The sequence below is a fragment of the Dama dama genome, chromosome 18 (genome assembly GCF_033118175.1).
Source record: "Dama dama isolate Ldn47 chromosome 18, ASM3311817v1, whole genome shotgun sequence".
Taxonomy (NCBI): Eukaryota; Metazoa; Chordata; class Mammalia; order Artiodactyla; family Cervidae; genus Dama; species Dama dama.
This window is the reverse complement of record NC_083698.1, coordinates 108,089,513-108,116,753: the sequence shown is the minus strand read 5'-3', so window position 1 is coordinate 108,116,753 and position 27,241 is coordinate 108,089,513. Positions and strand designations below refer to the sequence as shown.

General features: G+C 56.4%; 2 protein-coding genes across 10 annotated transcripts in view; one reads left to right on the top strand and one right to left on the bottom strand.

Annotated features, from left to right (window-relative positions):
- WDR86 (WD repeat domain 86) overlaps positions 1-27,241 on the top strand; it is a 36,230-nt gene that overhangs the window by 7,762 nt on the left and 1,227 nt on the right. For 3 of the 7 annotated variants that reach the window (XM_061166150.1, XM_061166148.1, XM_061166147.1), the window contains exons 3-7: positions 4,378-4,519; positions 7,490-7,892; positions 14,124-14,259; positions 16,864-16,967; positions 17,315-21,528. In XM_061166150.1, coding sequence (XP_061022133.1) covers positions 4,378-4,519; positions 7,490-7,892; positions 14,124-14,259; positions 16,864-16,967; positions 17,315-17,680 — 1,151 coding nt within the window. In that variant the 3' untranslated portion in view covers positions 17,681-21,528. Of the gene's footprint in view, positions 1-4,377; positions 4,520-7,489; positions 7,893-14,123; positions 14,260-16,863; positions 16,968-17,195; positions 21,529-27,241 lie in introns of those variants that run through there. The other 4 variants (XR_009696782.1, XM_061166149.1, XM_061166151.1 and 1 more) reach the window with 4 other exon arrangements.
- The window catches only part of NUB1 (negative regulator of ubiquitin like proteins 1), a 32,521-nt gene continuing 26,198 nt past the window's right edge, over positions 20,919-27,241 (bottom strand). For 2 of the 3 annotated variants that reach the window (XM_061166144.1, XM_061166146.1), the window contains exons 12-15: positions 25,303-25,449; positions 23,567-23,662; positions 22,744-22,921; positions 20,919-22,533 (exon numbers count right to left, since the gene is read on the bottom strand). In XM_061166144.1, coding sequence (XP_061022127.1) covers positions 22,355-22,533; positions 22,744-22,921; positions 23,567-23,662; positions 25,303-25,449 — 600 coding nt within the window. In that variant the 3' untranslated portion in view covers positions 20,919-22,354. The remainder of the gene's footprint in view (positions 22,534-22,743; positions 22,922-23,566; positions 23,663-25,302; positions 25,450-27,241) is intronic. The other variant, XM_061166145.1, reaches the window with a different exon arrangement.

Here is a 27,241-nt window from a genome sequence, read left to right as displayed (position 1 = left end):
CCACAGGGGGGCAGGGAGCCCCCGGGGGTGGGGGGCTGCAGAGAGCAGCCTGGAGAAGAGCAGGGGGCCCCACGGCGCAGACGGAAGACTCCAAGGGCAGCAAAGCTTGTCATGCTGAGCTGAAGGTGAACTCAGCTGGGCCTTGCCCGCCCCGGGCCCCTCTGCCCCTGCAGACCCTGGCCTCCGGCAGGGTGAGCTGCTCCTGCCCACGGAGGGGTTACTCCGACTCTGAACCCCCAGCAAGTCCAAGGGTGTGCGAGCCGGGAGGCTGGGAGGGCCAACTACCTTGGCAGGAAACCCTGAGCCTCAGCATATTCTCTTGAACAAAATAACCGCATTTTATCTGCATTCTGCAGCCCTTCAAAAATATTTATTTTTCGTTTGGCTTTCTTGCTTATTCTGCACAATTCCAACAGCTCGTGGCCGAGGCTCTGTGGTCCCCGGGGACGCGAGGGCCCCTCCCGCCTGCTTCCTCGGTGACCCTGCTGGGGTGATGGGGTCCCGTTGTTGCTCTGTGGCTTCTCATCTGTGGGTTACAGTCAGGGGCTTGCTCACAGCCCTCAGGGCCCTGGTACTGCAAGGACTCCAAGCCCGGAGGGCTCCCTTGGGTGTGAGATGGGCGTCTGGTGCCGGAGAAGGGGCGTGTGCATAGAAGAGCCTTGACCAATGCAGGGACCCCCGCCAGCCTGGCCAGGCCCCCGAGAGGGTGGAGGGTCAGCCTGGCCCACCTTCAGAGATGAGCTTTTCCACACTGAAAAACTTCTTTTCGTTGTTAGCTCGTTTCTTCAAGCCTTTGTTTGTACTTCTGTTGATTTGCAGTCAAGTGTCCATCCTTGTTTCAACTTCTGCAAATCAGAGGAGCGGCCCCGCTCTCACAGTCTTGGCCAATGACTACAGTTCCATCGAGCTGAGGTGCCAACCTTGGGGTTTCAGTGCTTCCCTTGGTCTGTTGGTGGGTCCACTTGCACTCTGCTTTCCTGCTGTCAGATGCTGCTAAGACGGGAGGGAAGGAGCTTAGATTTTGGACTGCGTGCCTTAGTCTTACTCTGGACTGGGAGTGGTCCCTGGGGGAGACTCTCCTAGCCTTGGTGGGCTTTGGGGGACCCCTGTCTCAGTGCAGAGTGCTCCCAACCCCTCCTGACGGCAGATCTGGTCTCGGGGAGAGCGCGTTGACAATCCTCAAATATTATATAAACATTCTGGGGTTGGCAGAAAGCTGGGCTGTGTTTTGCCAAACACATTTTGCCCTCAACTTTTAAACTGCCATGCACTTTGATGGAGACAATCTCATGTTTACTTAATTCACAAACGTTGATTTCCTGGAGGCCTGGGATATGCTATCCAAGGAAATGTTTATTTCTTACTTAAAAAAAAAAAAATTCCCTTTCTTAGAACCCAGGAAGTTGGGTTCTTTCAAGAGTAACTAAGCTTGAAACCCAGGCTAAAAAAAAAAAGTGAGAATCAGTTCGAAACTGCTCAGGAGGTTCTAAATCCTTGTCTAATTGATACCAGACATTGAGAGGAAATTTTTAAAATCCGATCAAAATCTTTAATGTCATAAATACATCCCTCACATCGTTCTTGTTTTGAGTTCATCACTCCCCTTGTCTGTGACATAGGTCTGAGGTCTCACATTCCTTTGATTCCATTGATTTTTCTGGTCTTTGAATTCTCCTCCAGTAGAGTCAGCTTCAGTTTACTGTTGGACGTGGTTATATTCGAGATGGAAACACTGCTTTTTTTCTTCTTTTAAACTTTTACTTTGTATTGGGGTATAGCCAATCGGGAAAGACTGAGGGCAGGAGGAGAAGGAGACGACAGAGGATGAGATGGTTGGATGGCATCACCAACTCAATGGACATGAGTTTAGGTGGACTCCAGGAGTTGGTGATGGACAGGGAGGCCTGGCGTGCTGCGGTTCATGGGGTCACAAAGAGTCGGATACGACTGAGCTACTGAACTGAACTGAACTGATAGCCAATAAGGGCTTCCCTGGTGACTCAGATGGTAAAGAATCCGCCTGCAATGCGGGAGACCTGGGTTCGATCCCCTGAATCAGGAAGATCGCCTGGAGAAGGGAAGGACTACCCACTTCAGTATTCTGGCCTGGAGAATTCCATGGACAGAGGAGCCTGGTGGGCTACAGTCCACGGGGTCGCAAAGAGTCAAACAAGATTGCAGCGAGTTAGCACGCATGCATAGCTGATAAATAAACTATGTTGTGAAAGTTTCAGGTGAACCTCAGAGGGATTCAGCTATGTATATACATGCAAACCTTACCTGGAAAACAGGCTCTTTGGTGTCCAGGGATCGAGGGTCCCCGAGGATGCATAATAAGGCTCGAGGCGTAAAGATCAGCCCCACAGACGGGGTGAGAGCCGACAGATCAGACCACTGCCCCCTGAGGGGATGGCCAGTGCACTTGGCGAGACCCTGTGCTGCATGGCCCTCGCTCTGTCCCAGACCGCCACCCTCGCTCCGCCTGCTTCATCTACCATCTCTGCTGGGCGCCTGAGTCCTGGCTCCAGGGCCCCTCCTGCTTGGTTTGTGCTGCCTCCTTGCCCAGACACTGCCTCTTTTCCGGACAGACACCGCAGAGACCCTTCCTCACCCACCACACCCGGCGTCTGCTCTGCTGACCCTCGTCACGCACTGTCCCTGCACCCGTCACACTTGGCCAACTGTCTCTCCTTCTGGGCTGGCTGTTCTCCTGGAAGGCAAGTTGTTGTTCAGTCACTCAGTCGTGTCCGACTCTGCGACCCCATGGACCGCAGCAAGCCAGGCCTCCCCATCCTCCACTATCTCCCGGAGCTTGCTCAAACTCATGTCCATCGAGTCGGTGATGCCATCCAACCATCTCATCCTCTGTCGTCCCCTTATCCTCCCACCTTCAATCTTTCCCAGCATCAGGGTCTTTTCCAATGAGTCAGTTCTTTGCATCAGGTGGCCAAAGTATTGGAGTTTCAGCTTTAGCATCAGTCGTTCTAATGAATATTCAGGACTGATTTCTTTTAGGATGGACTGGTTGGATCTCCTTGCAGTCTGAGTGACTCTCAAATGTCTTCTCCAATACCATGGTTCAAAAGCATCAATTCTTCAGTGTTCAGCTTTCTTTATGGTCCAACTCTCACGTCCATACAGACTACTGGAAAAACCATAGCTTTGTCTACATGGACCTTTGTTGGCAAAGTCTTTGCAGGGGATGTGTCTTGCTTATCCCTGTATCTGTTTCCTGTGGGTGCTGTGACTGATGATCCCACTGGGTTTCCTTGAAACAAGTTTATTCTGGCACAAGTTTGGAGGTCCAAAATCAGTGTCACTGGGACGAAATCCAGGTTTCCTCTAAGACCTGCAGGGAAGACCGCAGTTACCTTTCCAGCTTCTGGTGGCTGCTGCATCCCTTGGCTTGTGGCCGCATCGCTCCAGACTTCCAGGCCAGCAGCCACACGTCTCTGCTCCTTCTTCACCATGCCTTCTCTATGTCCTGAGCCCTCCCTCTGCCTTCTTATGAGGATGCTTGTGAAGGCGTGTAGGGCCCATCCTGATATCCAGGATCATCTCCCCATCTCAAGGTCCTCCTTAATGAGTTGCATCTGTAAATGTGCCTTTTTCCAAGAAAGGTAACCTTTCTAGGTGCCAGCAATTAGGAACCAGCTCTCTTTGGGGCCAGTGTTCTGCCTAGCAGGGTCTCTCCCCAAATGTGAGGACGGCTCACAGCTAGTGTTTAGACACCCTGCACGGCTGTCCCCTGACTCGGGCAGCGGCACTGTCTGCATTTCAGGTGAGGAAATGGAGGCACAGAGAGGGGAATAACTTGCCCACAGGCAGCAGCAGCACCAGGCTGATCACCTGGGCATTCTGGTTCCAAAGACCACGCCCCTGGCCTCTATACTTCCTGCCTCTGTAACATGGGGCTCCTTGAATGACCGAGTGAATACAAGCAGCTGAAATTTGAAGAAAAGGAGGGACTTCCCTGGTGGTCCAGTGGCTAAGACTCTGCACTCCCAGTGCTGGAGGCCCATCGCTGATCAGGGAACAAGATCCCACGTGCTGCAACTAAGGCCTGGCACAGCCAAGTAAATAATTAAATAAATATCTTCTTTAAAAAAGACCAAAAGAAGATGGTTAAGAAGGAGGAGGGACGGAGAGAAGGGAGGAAGGATTCCGGGGCAGGCTGAGTGCTCCCTGAATTGCTCCTGGCTCCCCACGATTCCTGAGAGTCTCCCAGAGTTACAGCATCGTTTCGAAGCACTGGTCCTTTCTGGACTCAGCCCAAACACTGCCCGCAAGCTGCTTTCTTCCCTTCCTCCGTGTCTCAAACATGCTCAGGGAGCAGGCCTGCCCCGCGGTGCTCACCTGTCCTCCGCTCGTCTGCAGGACACGAGAGCTACGTGACCTTCTGCCAGCTGGAGGACGAGGCCGCCTTTACCTGCAGCGCTGACTGCACCATCAGGAAGTGGGATGTGCTGACCGGGCAGTGTCTGCAGGTGTTCCGGGGACACACGTCCATCGTGAACAGGTCAGCGGGGCCCGGGGGGTGAGGACGGGGGACCGAGATGTAGGCTGTGGGCCCCCTGCCCTGGAGGAGCTCAGCTTCGGTGGGGAGCACGTGTGGACTGGTGGGGAGGCGGCCAGGAGCACAGGGCAATGGAAGCCCCGGGACAGAAGTGTCCCCGGGCGTGACAAGTGCCAACTGCCCAGGGCTGCAGGCGTGTGTGTGTTGGGGCTTGGGGGTCGGGGGAGGGCAGATTGGGAGGTGGAGGTGCGGGCAGAGAGGCATCGCCAACCCTTAGACTAGTGCCTGGACATCCTCGCGGGCCCTACAGCACAACTGCCCCCAGCTGGGCGCAGGGAAAAGGCCTTGGAAGCTACAGCGCCTACCGATGGGAGCAGATTCCAGAGGAAACGGCTTAATTGGTGCCTGATGCTGGACCGGGCGCTTGGAGGAGGAACAGAATGGGGCTTGTTCTGCAGAGGGCATCGAGGGTATTTTTCAACCTCTCCTTTCCCTGTTGCTGTTGAACATATCCCAGACACTCCTTCTCACGGAGGTTTGAGTTTTTCCAAAAAACGTATCAAGTTTGGGTCTGAGCTGAGCCATGCAAATTCCTTGCTGATCAGGTTGGTTGGACAGTATTTCTGTAACTTGGGGCCATTTCAACCCCCCCGCCCCCTCCACCAAGGGACTCCATGGTAGGAGCAGGAGTCTGGGCACCTGCCCCTGGGGCCCTCCTGATCTCAGGGCCTGAGAAGGGCGCCTGTCTGGGGAGTTAACTAGGCGAGAAACGTGCAGGCAGGCGCCGTGGGGGCCGTGGTTGCAGGGCTTTGTGAAGCCTGGGGCCGGGTGGGACCCATCTGGCCGGCTGGTCCTGCACATGGGGGGTGGAAATGGTGGGCCGGCCTGGTCATTAACTGCCCCCGCGACAGACGGATGCTCCCGTGGGGCAGGAGAGACGCTGAAGTGTCACACTGGCTCGGGATGGTGCTGAGCGGGGAGGGACCCCAGTGGGGACCCCGGGAGAGCTCCAGCCCCCGCCTCCTGCAGCTGAGCTCTGATCCCCCTCCCCCAAGCCACCACCCCCCTTAGCCAGAGCAGGTGGGGCCTGGGGACCTGGGAGGCCAGGATGAGGCAGGCAGGGGTGGAGGAGGGCTGGGATGAGGACCCGGGTCTCAGCTCCTGCCAGCCTCTGCCCAGCGTTCTGCCCTACTTACTTATTTAAAAAAAAAAATATATATATATATATATATATATTTTGGTTTCAAACCTTGACGAATCCTCATTCCCCAACCAGGGATCTAACCTGGGCTCTGGGCAATGAGTGTTCGGAGTCCTAACCACTGGGCCACCAGGGAATTCCCAGCAGCGGTCTATCTCGAGAAAGCAGTCTGTGACTGAGGAAGAGTGTGGGCCTGGGGGCGATTCCTTTGGTGAGGCTGGGTGCAGCTGGGAGGGCCAACAGAGGAGGGGGCAGGTGGAGAGGGTCCCATCTCAGAGGACCAGCCAGCCCTCAGATTGTAACCAACGGCTCCTCAGAAGTGAAAGTGAAAGTCGCTCAGTCGTGTCCAACTCTGCGACCAGGGAATTCTCCAGGCCAGAATACTGGACTGGGTAGCCTTTCCCTTCTCCAGGGGATCTTCCCGACCGAGGAATTGAACCAGGGTCTCCTGCATTGCAGGTGACTCCTCAGAAGTAAATCTGCACAGAAATTATGCTCTGCTGAGCGCACATGTTCACGCGCAAGCACATGCAAGCACTCAAGCACAGACACACACCCCCAGAGACTCCTTTTGAGCAGTTGGCTGTTCTGAACATCTCCGGGTGTGTATTTGCATTGTTACGTAGCTGTGCTCACAAACGTTCGGTGTCCCTGGGTGAGGACGTGGACTTCACTTTTCATGGTTTCAGAGCAGGGCCATGTGTGTGAGCTTCTGGGGACACCGGCCCGGCCCGGCGTCCCTGCCGTTACAGGCCACGCAGGCAGGACTTGGGCCCCCCCTGGAAAGTCACCCAGGGTGCCAGATCGTCACTTTCCTTTAGAAGCACCCACGCGGTGAAAACCGCACCTCCCGGCATTAGGGAAGAAGCCAGCACCTATTGAGAGTGTGCGGGCTGCTTCCTTAATGACTCTTGGGAGGGAGGACCGTCCTGGGGGAGAGGCGGGCGGAGGGTCCTCTCCGCTCCGAGTCCATCTCTCCACCTGCCTGTGCTCGGCTCACAGGCGAGACCTTTTTATGGTTTTAACTTTTACATTTTTTCGGCAGCACCGCCCAGCACGCGGGGTCTTAGTTCCCTGACTGGGGATGGAATCCGTGCTCCCTGCAGTGGAAGCTCGGGGTCCTAACATGGGACCACCAGGGAAGTCCCCAGGCGAGACCTTTTAAAAGAGGGGGCGTGAGATGATCAGCCCGCGTACCTGGTAGACGGGAGGCCCCCACTTGCTGCAACTACAGAAAAGCCCGCAGCAACGAAGGGTCAGCACAGCCAATAAACAAACGAACTTTTTCACAAAGAGGGGTCACAAGGTTCCTCTGACTCCGTGATGGGGGCGTCCTGACCCCTCTGTCCCCACATAGACGACACACCCCATTCCAGCTTCAGGCGGCTGCCTCTGGGGGTGAGTGTGTAAATTAGGCTCCACTCTCATGCCCTTTGAAGTTGCATACAGAGCTCTGGTGTATTTTCTGCGGAGAAATTCTTAGCGTACATCAGAACAAGAAGAAGAATCAGGAATATTTACTGCTTGGGAGGCTCTGCTCCCCTGTGGCCTCCCCCGGCCGCCTCACTGTCCCTTGAAAAGGCGGTTCGAGATTCCCTGGCCTTTGAGATTTTCTCCAACTCGTGTCTCCCAATCGCTGGGAGCATTTCTGGTTTCTCATCCATCTCCTGGGCTCATTGAACACATCAGACACCAGCCACAGGGGACCCCGTGCCGGCCTGCCGGGCAGCCCTTTGCCGCCTGACCCCCGACCCTTCCCGTCTCACCACCAGGATCCTGGTCGCCGACAAGCAGCTCTTCAGCGGCTCCTACGACAGGACGGCCCGCGCCTGGAGCGTGGACAGGGGGCAGGTGGCCCGGGAGTTCCGGGGTCACCGCAACTGTGTGCTGACCCTGGCCTACGCCGGGGCGCCCTGCGTGGAGGAGGCCGTGGCCGGGGGCCTCCTGGTGACGGGCAGCACGGACGGCACGGCCAAGGTGTGGCAGGTGGCCAGTGGCTGCTGCCATCAGACGCTGCGGGGCCACACGGGCGCCGTGCTCTGCCTGGTGTTGGACGCGCCGGGCCGCACGGCCTTCACGGGCAGCACGGATGCCACCGTCCGCGCCTGGGACATCCTGAGCGGCCAGCAGCTGCGCGTGTTCCGGGAGCACCAGGGCTCCGTCATCTGTCTGGAGGTGAGACCTGCCTGACTGCTGGGGCACCCCCTGCACCTTACCTGGGTCATGCTCCGAGCTGCAGCCCCACCCTGTGTATGAGTCAGCTCAGGCTGTGTAACAAAGTAACCACAGATGGGGCAGCTGGAACAACAGACATTGGTTGGCTCACTGCTCTGGAGGCTGGAAGTCCAAGAGCAGGATGTGGGCAGGGTTGGTTTCTTCCAAGGCCTCTCCTCCACTTGTAGATGGTCCTTCTGTATCCTCATGTGGTCTTCCCTCTGCATCCGCATTTCCTCTTCTTCTAAGGACAGTAGTCACACTGGCTGAGGTTCCACCCTAGTGCCCTCATTTTAGCTTAATTACCTCTTTTAAAGTTACTGTTGTTGCTCAGTTGCTCAGTTGTTCCCGACTCTTTGCAACCCCATGGACTGCAGCATGCCAGGCTTCCCTGTCCCTCACCATCTCCCAGAGCCAGCTGAAACTCATGTCCATTGAGTCTGTGATGCCATCCAACCATCTCACCCTCTGTTGTCCCCTTCTCCTCCTGCCTTCAGTCTTTCCCAGCATCAGGGTCTTTTCTAATGAGTTGGTACTTCGCATCAGGTGGCCAAAGTATTGGAGTTTCAGCATCAGTCCTTCCAATAAATGTTCAGGGTACTTTTTTTATTTTTACATCTATCTTGGCCATGCCCCGTGATGTATGGGATTCTAGTTCCCCAATCAGAGATCAAACTTGCATCCCCTGCAGTGGAAGTGTGTAGCCCCAACCAGTGGACCACCGGCAGGTCCTAATTGCCTCTTTAAAGATCCATTTCCAAATACGTCACATTCACAGGAACAGGGTGAGGGCTGTTGTCCACACATGAATTTTTGTTTCCTTCCTTGTGAGATGAGGATCAGGTCTACCCACAAACTGTGGTCTTTGCATGCGTGCATGCTCAGTCACTTCAGTCATGTCCGACTCTGTGACCCCATGGACTGTAGCCCACCAGGCTCCTCTCTCCATGGGATTCTCCAGGCAAGAATACTGGAGTGGGTGGCCATGCCCTCCTCCAGGGGTCTTCCCCCCTTGGGGCTTACACTTGTGTCTGCCTGCGTCTCCTACATCACAGGGGTATTCTTTACCCACTGAGCCATCTGGGAAGCCCAACTGTGGTCCATAATTCCTAAATCCAGAAGTTCCCAAAAGAAATGAAGTTTTTTCCTTAGACTTGGCATTAAAACTCACTTGGTGGCAAAGCCTGGCCTGAACAGACATGAGATTGGCGGTAGGTCAGTTCGTCCCACTTCCTGGGAGTACATGCATATACTTTGCTGTGGAAACACGAGGGTGTTCCTCGAGTCCAAAAGCTCCCGAAACACCTTGGTCCCTGAGGTCTGGATCAGGGATCGCGGACCTGGAGCTGTGCCTCCCCTGGGCGGTGATGAGGATTTCCTGAGTCAATGCAGACACGGTGCCTGACGTGGAGCCTGTTCTTGACCCCCGTCAGCCCGTGATACTTGCCCTGAAGCATCTGAGAAAGCGCTGGCTGCACTTAGCAAGCGCGTCTGCTGGATGTGGCCCCTCCCTCTGTCAAGATATCAGGGTCTGGGTGATCCTGGTACCGGTTGTGGCCACGGCCTCTTCCCTTCTCCAGGCCGGTTCCCACACCCAAGATGAGCAGGTTGGGGTTCAGGGCTTGGTAACACTGAGGCTCTAGGAACAACCAGGGCAGCGATGGGGGTGCCCGCGAGGTGACAGAAAACAGTGGAGAGCCGGGCCAGGAGGCCCGTTTTTGGGTTCTGGGGGTGAAGGGCAGCCCTGGGACCCCAGGACCAGTGGAGTAGAGAAGGTCTCTGCTCTACATGGACAGAATGACCTCTGACCCTGGTGAACCCCAGAGTGGCCATGTGTCTTTGGTTGTATTAATACAAATGGTGACTTTCTAACTCACATCCTGCTTGAGGAAGAACTTGGTGATGGGGGCGTGGGTGCTGAGTTGAGAGTTGGCTGCCTGGTATCTTTTTTTAATTAAAAAAATTTTATTGGAGTACAGCCCCCTGGGGGGCTGCTGTGTGTACCCTGTGCCTGGTCAGGTCCTTCTGTGTGTGGAGATACACTTGTGGGCCGCCTTTTCAGAGGCTAGGAGAACAGATGAACCTGCCTCTGAGCCATGGGCCTGCATGCATGTGGTACCTATCATAGCATCCTCCACCCACAGCCCACTCGGAACCTTCTGGGATCAGAGGCGAGGCCCGAGAAATCGGCCAAGCCCCGCGGGGCCTCTGCCTTTCCCCTTCACTAGGGGACGTGTGTCCAGGGTCAAGCAGGCTGGCCCCAGAGGGTTCCAGAAGCCAGATCGGGGTGGAACCAGGTGTGCACAGGCCTCTGATGGAGAAGGTGGGCCAGAGCAGAGGCCAGGGATCACTTCCAGGTACCAAATTCAAGGTCAAGCCTGCCGACCACCAAGGGGGACTGCTCCCTTACCCTCACTCTTCCCAGAAGCTCCCAGGGTCTGGACTCAGGCAGGTGGTCCTTGTGAAGAAAGAGAAAGTGGAGAGTCTTTCCTGTCCCTTCATGTGTTATGCTTTTTAAATGTTTAGTTGTGAAACATTTGAAACATGAAGCGTAGCAGACACTAAAACAGATTCTATGTAGCCACCTCTGAAATGAGATATTAACATTGTGTCATGCTTAGTTGATGTGTTTTTTAAATACTTTATTCTTTTTATGTTTAACTTTTAAAAATGTAATACAAAAGTGCACAAAATAGATTATAATACTTCATCTTTTTAAAGAAATATTTCAAAGACAGTCAGGGAGGGACAGGAAAGGTGCTGTCAGGCGTGGGGCAGTCCAGGGGTGCTGGGGTGCCTGCCTGACCGTCTGTGGCATCGCTAGGGGTGCTCCGTTCTTTTTCTGCAAAAGCCCCCGGGCAGGGGGTGTTTAGGGGCAGAGGGTGCTATTGCCTTTTAGGTGTACGTTCCAGCTTCTGGGTTCGACCAGGGTGCCGACATGATTGAATTGATCCTCACGATGGAGATTAATTTTTCTCATTTGGTACACGAGGAGACGGAGGCTCAGCGCACTTGCCCAGGGTCTCCCAGCTGGTAAGGGTAGAGACAGGATTTGAACCCAGGACTGAACGTGAAACCTGGGCTTTTAACAGGCAGCTTGTCAGGGCGTGTCGGGCTCACACGATGCTCTGCCCCTGGCCCTGCGCACCGCCTGGCCCAGGGGCTTCTCTCCTGCTGCTCCAGTACAAGGCCTGTTGTGAGCCGAGGCGAGGGTGAGGCTTGCCTCCAACCCCAGGGCCATGGGCGCGGACCCCCCAGGCCTGCGGGCCTCGACCTGCCCTCCGTTTGGGCGATCACCCCGCAGGGAGACGGCCCGCTGTCCTCGGAGCAGCCTTGGCTGCTGTGAGTCTCGCGAGACCGGCCTTTGCGACTGGCCCTCTCAGGTTCCTCCTGCTTTCTCCATCTGCCGGAGCCTCCCTGGTCTCCCCCGCTGCCCCCCATGGGGGTCCTTTCAGGAAACCAGGCCAGGCGAGCCATGAGGCGTCCACCCACTTATCAACCTCTGGGTTCAGGGTTTGTGCTGTGAAAGCGTGCTGCTTGCCGGTTCCTTTTTTTCTTTAATTAATCATGTGTTTATTCTCAGTTCGGCCTTTGATGCTCCGCGCGGGCTTTCTCACTGCGCTGAGCCCGGCTGCTCTTCCGTTGTGGTCCGTGGGCTCCTCATTGCGGTGGTTTCTCTTGCTGTGGGGCACAGGCTCTGGGGCATGAGCGCTCAGGAGTTGTGGCTTATGGGCTTAGTTAGAGAAGGGGACGACAGAGGACGCAATGGCTGGATGGCATCGCCGACTCGACGGACGTGAGTTCGAGCAAGCTCCGGGAGATGGTGAAGGACAGGGAGGCCTGGCGTGCTGCCGTCCATGGGGTCACAAGGAGTCGGACACGACTGAGCGACTGAACTGAACTGATGGGCTTAGTTGCTCCACGGCAAGTGGAACCTTCCCGGACCAGGGATCAAATCCGTGTGCCCTGCGTTGGCAGGTGGATGCCCATGCACTGCGCCACAAGGGAAGTCCCTGCTTGGCGGTTCTGGGGCACATGCGCTAGGCCCTGCAGCATTAGGACCCTTGCTTTGAGCAGGAGGCATCCTCCCTTCTCTGCGGCCCCTGTGGACGCTCCGTGCCTCCTTCGTGGACCGGAGGGGACAGAGGTGTGGAGGCCACAGGGTCCAGATGCACCACTGGGGTCTCCGCCTCACACACTCCCCTTGAGAGGTCTGGGAGTCCCAGTGGGCAGCCTGAAGAGTGTGGTCACTGGAGGTCTGGGGCTGCCTCTGGGAGGGACACAGTGGGGGACAGTCAGGAAACACTGGGGCCAGTGGCGATTGGCCGGGGGGCAGGAGGCAGATGGTGCTGGGCAGCGCAAGGAGGGACCCTGGAGGGCGGAGCTCCCATAAAGAACGAGGGGGATCCACTGGGGGGCACCTCCTGGGCAGAGAGGACTTGTAAAGGGGAGGACGGTGTGTGTCCAGGGTCCTCTAGGTACAGTGAGGACACAGGAACCTGGGGAAGCCGGCCACATCCTAGGCTCCATGTACAGGGCTGGGGGGGGCCCCCGAAAGGCCGAGAGCAGGTGGGGGCTCCAAGCAGGAGCCCTGCCCCCATCAATGGTGGCACAGATGGAGGGAGGACTCGGGTGAGGTTCTGGATCCCGCTGGAGCACTCAGGCCCGCGGATGTCACCCTTGGCCCTGTCCTCGGGGAGTGGATGCCAGTAAGAGAAGCCAGAAGCCAGGCTCCATTGACTGGGGCAGTCATAACCCCAGTAGGACTGCAGGGCAGGGCCTGGGAGGCACAGGCCAGGCTGGTCGCCCACCTGATCCACAGGAAACCCCCTGCAGCCTCTGTCTTAGCGATTTGCCCAAGGCCTACTCTGGCCTGTGCGGTGGCTGGGATGGAAAGTGGAGCTGGGCCAGAGTCCTATCCTCCGGGACTTAAACCAGGAGATAATAAGGGGACACTGAGTCAGGAGTGGGCGGTGGTGGAGTCGGGAGTGCGTGCTGATCTGGGAGGACCCTGGACCACTGCCCCCCACCCATTGCCCCCGGAGAAGGGCCTGCTCTTTCCTGAGCCTCCCGGGCTCCAGGCCCCGGCAGTGCGGTGCCCAGCTCTCTCGAGGCCTTGTCGCCTGCCCCCCTCCTCCTGGGCCCTGCCGAGTGGGGGAGACCTGGCGCCATAGCCAGCTGATGGCAGCTGGGGACCCGCCCGCCCGCCTGATTCTCCCTTGTGAGTCAGAAGGCGCTGTGCTGGCTGCAAGCTCTGAGGGCTTCATGGAGCCTTCCCTCGGGGAAAATTCGCAGGGCTGTTTCAATAGTCTTTGGGCTTCCCTCGGCCTAGGACACTGTCTCTCCTGCTGGGGGTGGGAGGCAGGGGGTGCCTCCTCATGCTCCCCTGCCCTTGTCTCCCCGGCCTGTTCCTCACCTCCTGCAGCACCCACCAGGGGTGTGAATGCCACTCCAGCGGGTGGGGCACACAGGAACCGGGGAAGCCTGTCTCCAAGGGCAGGGGGCCAGGGCCCCGTGATGGCCCCTGGGTGTCCAGCTCTGGTCCCAGCAGAGGGCTACCTCACACCTACCACGGCCAGTCAGGTTATTTCTAGACCCTTCTCTCCTGCGTGCCCTCCCTGGAGCGGAAGTCCAGTGTTGAATGCCCTGCCCTGGGAGCCCTTTTCTCAGCTGGGATGATCCCGGAACCTGCAGTAGCTACAGGTGGATTCCCAGGCTGCTCTTCAGTAGGAAACTGCTAAGGAGAAATGCCTGGCGGTGATGGCGGGAGCGGTAGCCGACATTTCCTGGCCCCTGCAGTTAGGGTGCTGAGCACTGCGTGGTTGGGTCTGAGCCCCACGAGGAAGGGGCTGGCGTGGCCCTCACTATGGGTGAAGCTGCTGAGAGTAGTCAGTGACTTGGCAAAGGGCCAAGGGCCAGTGAGGATCTGCATCCAGGTCTGCCCGATGCCTGCAAGCCTGCCTGACCCCCACTGCCCTGCAGAGGGGGTGGGGGGTGGGCAGCATGACCTTGGGCTTCAGAGCGGGAGGCCGGGTGGGACCCCCGGGCAGGGGCATTTCTGGCCCGTCCACAGTTTCTCCACTAAGAGCTGCACGTGCCCCTCCCCGGTTACACAGAGAGGTTTGGAGGGGCTTCTGAGCCGGCCCGCTGTGTCCGGGGCCAACCGTCCCCCTTCCCCGTCCCCCTCCGCAGCTGGTAAACCAGCACGTGTACTCGGGCAGCGCCGACAGGACGGTCAAGTGCTGGCTGGCAGACACCGGCGAGCGCGTGCGCACGTTCACGGCCCACAGACACAGCGTGAGCGCCCTCAAGTACCACGCGGGCACCTGTAAGTGACCCCTGCGCCCCGGAGCCCTGGCCTGCCTGTGCCCCACACGTCCGCGCTCACCCAGGCCCTCTGCTTACGCTCACTCCGCTCTACCCTCCTTGAGCCTCAGCTGCGGCTCCGTTTGGGCGGCGGCCAGGAGCGGCAGCCGTGCCTCCGCTGTGCACGTGTTTGTTCCTCCAGCCAAACGAGTTCCAAGTAAGGGTGTGGGGGGCCCCTCCCCACCTTTACCCACTAGGACCTACAGCAACCTGCGTGTTCAGAGAACCTCAGGTTAAGAGTGGGTGTCAAGGACACATTCTAATTCTCGAGTGAGACAGTGATGCTGCTCAACTCCAGCCAGAGGGAGTTGAGGGGCACCTGGATTTAGCTTCACTTGACATTAGGTTTGACTACAGATAAGAGAAAATCCAGATAACAGGGAATTTAAATGAGATAGTGGTTTATTCTTCTCTCAGGTAGAAGAATTTTAGAGACTGGTGATCTAGGCTGAAATGGATGGCTTCACAAAGTTGTTAGACACCCAGATCCCTTTTTTCACTTTGCTTCATCATCCTTAGTTTGTATCATCTATCTTTAAGGGCGGAGTGGGTGACTCGTGGTTCAAGAGAGCTGCTGGTGGGCCAGCCATCATATGTTTTAGGCAGGTAGGAAGAAGAGGAGGAGAGGGCAAAAGGATGTGTCTTCTAGATGAGTAGACCCCTTTAAAGATCTTTTCTGGAAATTCCACCCAAAGACTTCTTGCATACATCTCTCTGACCACTGCCTACAAAAGAGACAGAATAATAAAACCTCTTACTGGGGATACTGCTGTCAGGACTAATCAAGGTTATTTTGGAAGAAAAGAAGGGTAGTCAGCAAGCGCTCTGTCCCCCAGATCTCAAACCCACACGTCTGGGCTTTCCTGGCTCTGTCCAAGTGGCTTGCCATATTTACAGCCCAGACACACCCAGAAGACAGGCATTGTGCTGGGAAAGCAAAACGCACAACCTGACCGCACCTGCCTGGGAGTGGGGGCCCCCCGTTCCTGGACATTTTTTTCCTAAAACGACTGACCCTCAGTGTTATATTTTTCCACCAGCACCCTGCTTTCCCCAGTTATTCTCTCTCTCTCTCTCTCTCACACACACAGCAGCGGCAACAGTCAGAAGCCAGCCCCACGCGGAGCTGCGCCTGAGAACCGTCCTTCTAGCGCAGGAATGGGAGAGCAGACTGGGGCAGAGGAGGAGTCACAGTGGAAAATTCAAGTGGACTTCACAGCACAGGTGTTAGATGAAGATAGAACGGATTTCCAAAAATAGTGCCCAAGATGCCCTCAGAACTTAGGTGTCCGATGCAGAAAGATAATTTTTCCCTCCCGTTTTTGTGTCCAAGGCTCTAAGTGTGACTATGGCTCTGCTCCTGCCAGGGTCTCTAATTTACAGAGAAGAACGTTGCTCAGAGCGCCTCCCTGTGGCAGCAGCTGGAATGAACCCTGCCGCTGCAGCAGATCCCATAGACCCTATTTGCTCGCGGCCGGCCGTTAAGGAACTTGGCCCTTGGTCTTTGCCATCAGGCTGCAGGATAATCAGACCAAATTCCAGACCCTCTTCCCACACTCAGGATGCCCAGTAACCAAGTGCCCTGGTGGAAGGGAAGGCAGGAAAGGAGCTGAAAAGGCCGGCCCAAACAAAACTTCCCTTTCAGGAGCACATTTCACTAGTAGCTTTAGCAGAAAACCTGGGGATGGGCAGGTGATGCAGGAAGCGGGATAAGGAGTAGACAGCCCAAGAACAGGGGGCCCCCCGAGGGTGCTTCCTGCGGCTCACTCAGGCCGTTGGGTGGCTGTAGCAGGTGGTCTGGGTACCACACTCAGGGGCACTTCCTGCTGCAGCACTGAGGTCCTCTGGCCGAGGACGACTAGGTGTTGATGGAAACGGAGCCCGGTACCCTTGTTCCCGGGTGGGACAGCTCAGACACGGGCCACCCCTCCTCTCAAGCACGCCAGCAGCCACCGACCTGCTCACTAACACACCTTCCTGGGAAGTCCTTCCTTCCTGTTTCTCTCCGCGCTTCTTGGAATGCCCTGCCAGATGAACTGTTTGCATTCAAATCCTAGTGTCAGGGTCAGCTTCTGGGAGAACCCAGGCTAAGGTAGTAAGTGGACAGGGGATTTCCTCTGGCCAGCGCTCTCAGTGGGATTCCTGACCGCCACCAGCATCCCTAGAAGCTGGTTAGACAGGAGGGTTCTCAGGCCCCGCCCCAGACCTCCTTAAATCAGAAACTCAGGTGGGCCCAGCCATTTCTGTCTCAACAGGACAGGGCAGGCTGACCCGAAGCCCAAGGGCGGTGGGGCCGTCGCAGCCCTGCAGAGCCGGCTGCGGCCCACACGGGGCGCCTCGGGACCCCGGCACCCCACGCTGACCTTGAGGGAACGTACTAAAGATCGTGAAGGTGCCGCCTCCTTCCTTTCAAGGGGCTTGGGCTGTTTGCCATTTGCAATTACGACCTCCCTGGGAGGCGAGCGGATGGGGCCGGGAGAGGGTCCCTGTCAATCTCTCCGCCCGTCCACGCCCCCCACACCCCGCCCCGCGGAGCCCCGAGGGGACGTGAACCGTGTGTTCACAGTGTTCACGGGCAGCGGGGACGCCCGCGCGCGCGCCTTCGACGCCCAGTCCGGAGCGCTGCGGAGAGTGTTCCGCGGCCACGCCTTCGTCATCAACTGCATCCAGGTAGGCGCTCCGCCCTCTCCCGGGGCCGCGGCTGGTTGGCAGTGGTTGGTGGAGCGCCCTCGGAAGGGAAGGGCTGAGGGCCCCCGACCCCCACCTCCCGGGCAGCCGCGCGCCCCCGCGGGCAGAGCCTCCTCGGGCCGAGGCCGCCCAGGGCTGAGCCGTCCGCTTGCGTCGGCCGGGGCGGCGGGGCGCCCCCCGCTGCCGGCCGCCCACGCCCCGCGCCCGCAGGTGCACGGCCAGGTGCTCTACACCGCCTCGCACGACGGCGCGCTGCGCCTCTGGGACGTTCGCGGCCTCCCGCCGCCGCGCGCCGCCGCCCCCAAGCGCAGCCTCTCGCGCCTCTTCAGCAACAAGGTGGGCTGCGCCGCCGCTGCCGCCGCGCCGCTGCAGCCGGCCTGAGACGCCCCGGCTGCGCCCCCGACACCGACCCGAGAGGAGCGCGGCGCTCCCGCCCGTCCCCGGGGCCCCGAGGCACCGACCGGCGCGGCGGGTGCTGCTTCGCCCTCGCGCCGGCGGCCTTCCGAAGCCCTCGCCGAGCCGCCCGCCCCTCCGTCCGTCCCTCCCGGGACCCTCCCGCGACTCTCAGGGTCTCCAGCCGCCCGGGCCCCGGGCGCCCGAGGTCCCCGGAAGCCAAGTCTTCTCCTGCTGAGCGGGACGGACGCTTCAAAAAAGGCACGGACTGGGATTTTCCCCTGGCGGTCCGGTGTTTCTGACTGGGCGCTTTCACGGTAGGAACCCTGGGTTCAATCCCCGGTCGGGGAGCTAAAATCACACGAGCCGCGCCCAAGACAAAACCCCACGGACTGTCGTTATTTTGGCAGATTGTCCGCTTGTGAAGGATGAAATACAGGTCCTTGAAAGTGCCTTGTGGTGCGTCGCCTTTTGTTCCGCACACTGAGTCCGGCTCCCTCTCAGAGGAGAGGAGAGGAGAGTGCCTGCGAAGCTGGGGCCTGGCCCACCCCCCGGGGTGGAGTCCTCTGCCCCTCCGTGTCACTGCAGTGTCCCTGAGTGGGGGAGTGGCAGGAGGGAGGCCAGGGGGCCAGGAGTCAGCCCCTCGGCCTGCCTGGGTGACGCCGGGGACCCGCTGTTCCTCCCGCCGGCACAGAGGCGGCCCCTTCTCTCAGGTGTGGACGAGGCGGGCCCTGGGGGTGTGCAGAGGAGGCCGCTGGAGTACCTGCCAAGAGGGGGTGAAGGGAGAAGTGGGGCTCAGGCTCTAAGAGACCCTGAGAGGAGCCGCCCTCAGCGGCCCCCGCACACCGGTAGGGGCCCTCTTCCAGCCCCTCCGCTGGGGCCCACATTCTGCATCCCCAGTGCCCTCCAGGCCCGGCCCTGGCTGGCCACCCGTGCTGGAAGAGGAAATGCTGCAGAAGACAGTGCCCAGGTCCATGCCTGGTGGGTAAGGACCCTGACCCTCTGGCCGCATGAACAGATAACAGTACTGACTCTAGGTGCGATAGAAAGCGCTGTGGTACCCCTGTGACTGTGCTCTGGGCCACACCCTCAAACTCTGGGAAGCCAGGGGCCTCTCCAGGAGAACAGGCTGGCTGGTGAGAAGAACCCGCAGAGGCAGCATCACCCTGCCTTCTTCAGGTGGGATGCAGCACCCAGGAGAGGTGCCTGCCGGGTCTGGGAGCGCTCACTTCCTAGTGGTTCTCCAGGGCCCTAGGCTGCAGCCGCCAAGGACAGGCTCACCCAGTCCTGAGGGGCTTTCCGGGAAGCTGAAGTTCCTTCCAGGGAGGGCAGACAGAGAGAACCCCCTTGAGTACCTGCGCTGATGTTTATAGTCACCTTGGACTGCATTGCTAACAGAGGCAGCGTGAGTGACCAGATGCTCACTCCTTGGTGCTCACAGCTGATGCTGCTTTCCTGCTTGGACAGCGCGCGCACAGCGTCTTATGCATCTTCCCCCACTCTGCCCCGAGAAACAGCCCCTGGGCGCAAATCCTATAGTGGGCTGCTGCATTTGTTTTTCTCCAGCCTGCCTCTGCAAGAGAAACAGTAAGAAATGGAAAACTATTTTGCATGTATACAGCATGATATATTTGAGTAAACTGTATTTCAGTAATTTTTTTTTTTTTTTTTGTGCTGTCTGGTTTGGGCATCAGGGTGATGGTGGCCTCATAGAATGAGTTTGGAGGTATTCCTTCCTCTGCAAGAACACTTTGGAATAGTCTCAGAAGGACTGGTGTTAACTCGTCTCTAAATATTTGGTAGAACTCGCCTGTGAAAACATCTCGTCATGGACTTTGTTCAGTCAGTTCAGTTGCTCAGTCATGTCCAACTCTGCGACCCCATGGACTGCAGCATACCAAGCTTCCCTGTCCATCACCAACTCCTGGAGCTTACTCGAACTCATGTCCATTCAATTGGTGATGCCAAAAACATTTGGTTGGGTGTTTTTAAACCACAGTTTTAGTACTTGTAATCGGTCTGTTCGTACTTTGTTTCTTCCTGGTTCAGTCTTGGGAAATTGTACCTGAGAATTTGTGCAGTTCTTCTGGGTTGTCCATTTTATTGCCGTGCAGTTGCTTGGCGTAGTCTCTTACCGTCCTTTGTACTTGTGTAACTTTTCCCTTTTCATTTCTAATTTTACTGATTTGGGTCCTCTCCCCTTTCTTCTTGATGAATCTGGCTAAAGGTTTATCAATTTTTTTGAGTAATTTTCATTTCAGCAACCTGAGAGGGCTTTGCTAGATGTTGAGGAAGCTATAAAGACCAGATAACCACAGGTTGTTTCTTTGCCTTTGGTAATATATTCTTGTCTCTGATAAATCCCTTTAGTTGGTAGGGGAAGGACAGGAAGTACTTACAGGATATATGGGCAGGAAAACAGGGACCGGACGTGGTGGTGTCACCAGCGCCGAGAGCAGGCAGAACGTCATGTAAGTGATGGGATCGGATCTGACCGCGGGCAGCGCGCTCTGGCCAGTGTCCCACAGTCTCCAGCTGACCCCCTTGGCCTCACAGGCCTGTGCATCCCACTCCTGCTTAGAGCGCTCCACGGCCCCACTAGGCACCACTCACGTCTAGACCCCTGCCTGCCTTTCAGGGTACCCTGTAGCTGGACTCGGCAATCTTTCCAACCTGTCTCACACCCTGCTGTGGGCCTAGGACAGCCCCTGTGATTCCATGAACATGGCGCACAGCCTGTTCCAGCCCCACTGGAATCTCATCTGTCCCAGATCCGCAGTGTCCTTTCCCTCTGACTCTCCAAGAAGAACCACCAGCCCCCCCAGAGCCCGTCTCCTCTGTGATTTCAGGCTCAGCACCCCTCCTCCTGTTTAACAGCTTTTTCATCACAAACGTCCTTTGCTCTCTCTTGCATCCCAGAGCAGGGAGCGATGTTCAGTCACCGCCTGTCAGGGGTCACGCGACCAGCTGGAGACATAGCCAGGACTAACGCCTGTCTCTCAGCGCGTGCAGATGGGCAGCCCTGCTGGCGGACGGTGCACACCCGTGCCGTCCCGAGCTCGAGAACGGGCGTCTCTGTGTCTCTTCACAGGCGACTGGAGCTTGAGACCTGCCAGTGTGGCTTGGCTCCACTAGCCTTTTCCATGATCATTAAGCAGCAACTGGGGAAATGAGAAGCTACACCCGGCCATGCCCAGGGCAGTGACCTGTGAGCCAAATGCCACAACCCAGGCCCCAAATCCAAGCCTCACTCGGTCTTACATGAGGCTGGGACCCTCATGCAAGACTCAAGGCCTTGGCCCTCAGGCAAGGGAGCACGCCCACCACCTCCACTCCCTCCCCGTCCCAGGGCCTCTGTACACTTGACCTTTTAGTAACCGTCATTGATGATCCTCATGGGAAGTCAGTGGATGCTGATATCTCGAATCTAAATGGAGCTCTAGACCAATGGAAGCTGACATCTTGAATCTAAATGAAGCTCTAAACCACCCGGATATTGTCATCAAACAGTTTGGGAATTTGAGTAACTTACTGCAAAGGTAGGCTGACAATTTTGGAATGTATCTTCCATGTTTTATTTTCACCTGTATCATCCATTTTTGAAAGAATGACAAAAAAAGATTTCCACCCGCTCACACTGGCCTGCTGTCCAAGCTTTATGAAGATGATTTCTGAAAAAGCGGAAGCACTTCAGCCAGCCCCTCAACGGCAACCGTGTGACCCATTTGCCCTCAGTCAGGGAGCTTCCGACAGGGCAGGAAGAGTCTTGGGAACACACCTGGCACGTGTTTCTTTTAACACAGGCTTCTCCCAGCTGTGTCCTGGTGCTGGAGAGGGTCTTCATTTAATAACACGTTGACAGAGGAAGGCATGGTCAAGTGAGAACAGTTACTTGAGCCGTTAAGAGGCTAATAACTATATACCTTTAGAAAGATCTTCTGTATTATAACCCCCCCACACAAAGACATGAAGAAAATATATCTTAAATCTCTGATAGGCATCTCAGCCAGCAATGGATTTACGATGACAGCACTGCGTCTAAGAATGCTAATTAAAAGTAAGTTGCTTTGGCTGGCATTTAAGACTTTCCTGTTTAATAAAAGATTTTATATCTGTAAAGAATTCTGAATACATATACATTCTGAATTTCCACCTGGAATTTCAAGTGCCTACTTTGCTAAGCATCAGTCGCTCAGTCGTGTCCTCTTTGTGACCCCATGGCCTGTATGTCGCCTGCCAGGCTCCTCTGTTCATGGGATTCTCCGGGCGAGAATACTGGAGTGGGTTGCCATGCCCTTCTCCAGGGAATTTTCCCGATCCAGGGATTGAACCTGGGTCTCCCGCATCGCAGGCAAATTCTTTACTGTCTGAGCCACTGGGGAACTTCTACTTCACTAAGCTAAGCACAAAAAACACTGCTGTTTCAGGCTGAAGGCCTCTGCATAGTCTGGTGCGACTGCTACAGCCGACGCCTTGTCTCTAAAAGGCCCCCAAATCACTTAGCTCAGTTGAGGATCGAAGGGACACGTTCAGGATGCAGCAGAGGGTGAAGCAGGAGGCAGGGCTGCGCCGTGGGAAGGAGCAGCCAACCGAGCAGTGGGTTCCCGAGGGCAGGCGCGCAGGGCGCGGGGAAGAGTGGGAGGCACGGCCAGCTTTCCCTCCCCAGCCGCTCCCCCTGCAGCCCTCCCCGGAGACACAAGAGCAGAACCTGAAGGCAGTGGGCGACAGCAAGGTCAGAGGCGGCTCAGGTCCCGAGGCCACCGCTGGGGAGCCCGGGATGACCTGTCCCACCCCGTCCCACCCCCCGCCGTCTCTCACTTTCTACATCCCTGTTCCCTGCCTGCCCCTCCCACAGCCGAGGAAGCAGCGCTCTGCAACAAAATCAGTAAAAAGGAAGAGGAAGAAGACCTGCATTACACCTTGAAAACGATAGAATATTTATAAGCAGAAACTTAAAAGTTATTTCTGTTCATCACTTAGTTTTTCTTTGCTGCTGACTTTATGTTCTCTACATAGGATAAGTACTCTGCAATAATAATCTCTTCGTCTTCCAGAGTTGAGTCAAGGTAGTCTTCTTCATGTTCTGGGATGTCTTCCAGGATCTCATTGACAGCCTCTGTCTCCATGTCTTCGTCTGTTGAGGCACTGGAGGTGCCTGCAGTAAAAAAACGTGGGCAACGAGAACTCAGGGAGAAGATCCAGGGAGAGACTGAGCTGACCCTCAGCTGCACCTTCACTGGCCACAGTGCCGAGTGGCCCACGGGGCGGACGTCTGGGGACGCCCTGCTCAGCCCCGCTCAGTCCCTGATGAGGCACCTCCTCCACCCGCTGGCTCCCACTCTGTGTTCTGAGACCCCGGACCCACCTGCAGAGTCGGACGGGGATGTGGACGGCGTGGACGAAGAGTCTTCTGCCGAGAGCTGCAGGTCGGGAGGAAGTCTTCCTCCGTTGTGGACCAGGGTCTGCGCCGCCAGCTGGACGTTACCCCTGAACACCCTCAGGGCCGCCTTGGCCGCGACCGCATCAAAGCCCATGTACACCAGCTGGGGGAACAGGGAGGAGGCGGCTCTGCAGAGGGCCTGCCCCACAGAGCGGACGCGCCCCCCACAGCGCCCCCCGTGCGGGGCCAGGGGAGTTTGATCCTGGTGGCAGGGGTGGGGAGGGGCTAAGTTTAAAACCCACCGCACGCCTGGACCACTGGCTTCCTGCATTAACGGGTGCATGGGGCAGCTTGGGAAGGAAGGAGGAGGACCTGGGCCAACCATGTCGGGGCAGTCACCTCGGAAAGGCAGCCAGCTCGAGTCAGAGGACGTGCCGTCCGTCCACCTAGTGACCAGGCTCGTTGGTTAAGTGTTGCCGGCAGGCTAATGGGACAGGGGGCTAAACTGGACAGCATCACCACAGTGACACCCTTGCAGGTCACAGGCAGGGAGATGGGCGGTCAGACGGGTCAATGCACAAAGAAGCGTGTGTACAGAAGAGGAGAAAGCCCGAAGAACACCTTCGCGTTGCTTCCTGGGTGTCCTGCTCTGAAGGGAAGGCCGTGCTCTGCTCCCCTGGGGTGGGCCTGGTCACACCTGGAGCCCGGGGAGCCAAGGACTCGGCCCTGCCGGGCCACCAGCCTCGTCACCCCAGCCAGTTCCAGCGAGTCTGTCCCTGCGGAAGGGGCGCACTGCACTTTCACTTACTTGGTCAATGTTTTCCCGAGAAGGACTTTGTTGACGGTTGTTGCTTTCCGGAGCTGAATCATTTAACCACCACATCTGAGGATTACGGAGAAGAATCTAAAAACACACAGGAACACCCTTTGCTCATCACTAACATCTGCTCAGTCCCTCGGGCACAGACTGCGCGCCTGTCACGTGCTGAGCAGACACAGCTTAGGATGCGCAGACAGGTGCAGGAAGTGTGGCAGACGGGGCCAAGGGTGCAGAGAAAAGGGACCCGCGACCAGGCGGGGGCTGGGGAGGAGGCTGCTGTTCAGAGAAGGCTCCTGCCAATGGCCCGTCTGAGTCGAGGTCTGAAGGATGGACAAGACTATTCAGGCAAAAAGGTCTCATCTGAGGAAGCAGGAAAGGGTTTGCGAGAGTGGGCAGGAGGATCCCAAACAGAAACAGACGTTTTGTTAGAGCTTAGCCGTAGGGATGACAAGGTCGTAAAAAGCTACAAACGGAAAGCTATCCGAGCAGTCTACGGTAGCCTGCTAATGTCATTTCTCTCTGGAAGATGACATGCTCTAGGTTTAAAGTGTCATGGAGAAGAGCAAAGGTCTTCAGACCTGGATTTCTGTCACATGATACTTACTCTCAACCTCATAAAGCTCTTTTGGGGAATTTCCCTTTTAACCTAAATAGTTCTACATTGAACAAGTGTATTTATGTCCTACATGTGTAATTAAAGGAAAAGACCCTGATGCTGGAAAAATTGAAGGCAGGACGAGAAGGGGGTGACAGAGGATGAGATGGTTGGATGGCATCACCAGCTCGATGGACATAAGTTTGAGCAAGCTCCAGGAGTTGGTGATGGACAGAGAGGCCTGGCGTGCTACAGTCCATGGGGTCACAAAGAGTTGGACACGACTGAGCCACTGGACTGAACTGACAGCATAATTAAAAACTGGTTTTGAGACCCATCAGTCACTCCACGTATTCGGAATATTTTTTATTTCTCTGAGAAGTCAGAGAAATCAAAGTGCTTCAGCCCTTCAAGCTGCCCCCACTTCTCCTCCACCTGCCGGGCCCCCTCCCATGATCCCCACCCCCCAGCCTGCCGCCCTGCTCCCCTAAGATGCCGGGGGTCCCACACGGTTGCTCTGACCCCGCTGTGCTCTCCATCTGTCTATGGGCTCCCCAAGGGCAGGTGGGGCTTCACCCCACTTCACCTTTGAGAATCAGCACAGTGCCTGCCCTCACTAAGTACCCGTCTGCTCCGTGAACACAAATCACGAAGGATATGGACCCAGGTAGAGTTATACTACTCATCCAGGCCCCAAGCTTCTGAGTCACTGCTGAGGAGTTCTGTAAAAGGCCCCGTTGCCAACATGTACTACTGACTACATAATAAAATCAGATACTCAAAATAAAACATTTTAATTCAAAAAAACTACACTGAAACTTCAACCACCTCTCTCTTCTTCCATGTCACTGTGAAGCTCCTTCTGTTGCAACCAGAAACCTCACCCTGTTCCCGCCCTGGGAGCCCTGCCGCATCAGGGATGCGCCCCCAGCTGGGTGGGGGTACCATTCTGGCTCGGCCACTGGGTGCGCGAGCGAGAGCTCTGACCAGGAATGAGGAGCCAGGCCACAGCGGCGGGGCTCCCCGTGTCATAAAGGACCAGAGAGCCACTCAGATGAGCAAGTGGAGGAGACAGCACCTGGGCCGGGAGCCAGGCTGCTCTGAGAGGCCAGAGGCCAGGGAGGCTTACCTTCTGGGCCTCCTCCAGGTTCCCGCCGGCCTGATGGAGTGCCTGCTTGGCTGCTCGCGTGGAGTAGCCCATTCCTTTCAAATGGTTAATGTTCTCCAGGCGGCGTCTTTTCTTCTCTCTTTCCTCCTTCTTTATTTGGTCCAGTTCCTTTTGGAAAACAGCAAAGTCGCGTTAGGGATTGTGATTTTGTAGATCAGTGTCTTCTCCTCTTCCCACTTCAGTCCTAATCGGGAGAGTTCTGAGTTTGTTTTAAAAACAAGTGTCATTTTATTTTTATACATGTATTAAAAAAAAATTTTTTTTGCAAGTATTTATTTTTTTGGCCAAACTGTGGGGCTTGTGGGATCTTAGTTCCTCAACCAGGGACTGAACCCAGCACTGGCAGTGAAAGTGCAGAGTTCTAACCAGTGGACTGCCAGGGAATTCCCACAAGTATCATTTTGAAAGGATTTCTGCTGCTTGAAAAAAATAAAATGAGTTCAAAAACCACTAATTGAATCCAGCCTCATCATTTTGCCAATAAGAAGACAGAAATCTCTCAAGACAGTTGGGTGACCCGGTCAAGGTCATCACTGACCGCAGAGCTGGGAGACGGCCTGTTGTACATTCTAGATGTGGTTGGTCCTTGGCCCAACGTGGGGAGGACAGCAGAGAAAACAGCCTTTTTTTCTCCTCTGACATATCTGTTCCTACCTCCACGGCTCAGTCCAAGCACAAGGGTCCCGTCTACATTCTCAGAGCAGGATCACAGCTTCACCGCTCAGGAAAAGAAGGGAATCCTCGCCCCAGACCAAGCATTCCCAGCTGGCAGCAGGACCAGGAGGATAGAGTGACTGCCCCAAACGTTTCCAGAGATGAAGACCACCCCTGCCTGTTTTCTCCTGGTTACACCATCGGAGAACCTGCCTGTGAACAACGGGGCCAAGGACAGCACTGCGGCTCTGCAGAGCCGCGCCCCCACTGCACCTGGATGCTGTCCGCACCCCACCACGTCCTCCAATGCCTCCTCCAGGCTGTCGCCCCCACTCCAAGGCCTTCTGCACAGGCCTGTCAGCTCTCCCACCTACTCAGAACCCGCAGTGGCCCCCCCTCGAGCCCAAAGAGGCAGCCCGGGCTCCCAGACTGCAGCTCCGCCTCTAAGCTGACCTCTCCTGCTTCCCCACAAAACCCACCTGGGCCAGTAGAAGTATTCTTATTGCTCACATTTCAACTTGCATTCACACATACACACCGTGTTAAATGCCTTTACCCTGTTTCATCCTCTGCTTTCAATTTCAGCTTCTTCCATTTATATTTCAAAGGCTAAGAAGCATGAGGAACCTTCAAGCAGAGGAAGACGCTGCCGGCCAGCCAGTAGACATGGGCCTCGGGCATCATCTCTCTCAGAGCTGACACAAAGCTGGGGCCTTTCAAAGGAAATCCTTTTCCCTTAGTTACAAATGTCTAAGTCAGTTCTCTTTTAGCCACAGATACACGATATTGCTCCTTACACTAGGATTAGGAAAATAAACCAAGGAAATGATGATTATTGCACTGCAATATTCTGGAGACACAGTAAAGTTAAACGTTACGAGAGAGACCTGGGTTCTAACGTCACGGCCACGTCCAGGCAAACGCGTGCACGTCTCGTGGGAAGGCTGCCACGCCGCCTCTCGCAGGCCCTTCACACATCAGCGCTGTGACCGCGGTTTCATCAGTCTGCTGCTTTTGCCAGATGAGAAGCTGGCCTGAACTCAGGGCCATGGAGCCCAAGAAAGTCAAACTTCTAGGCATCACATATTACCCTCAACTCAGTGAGATGCTCAAACCCAGAGCTTCAGGAGCCGAGAGGACGGCAGATTCACCGGAGCTCACATTCTGTGGGCCTCGGGGCAGCTCTTCCCACCAGCTACCCTAGCGCGCCCAAGGGTGTGGGAGGCTGACCAGCTCCCCGCGGAGG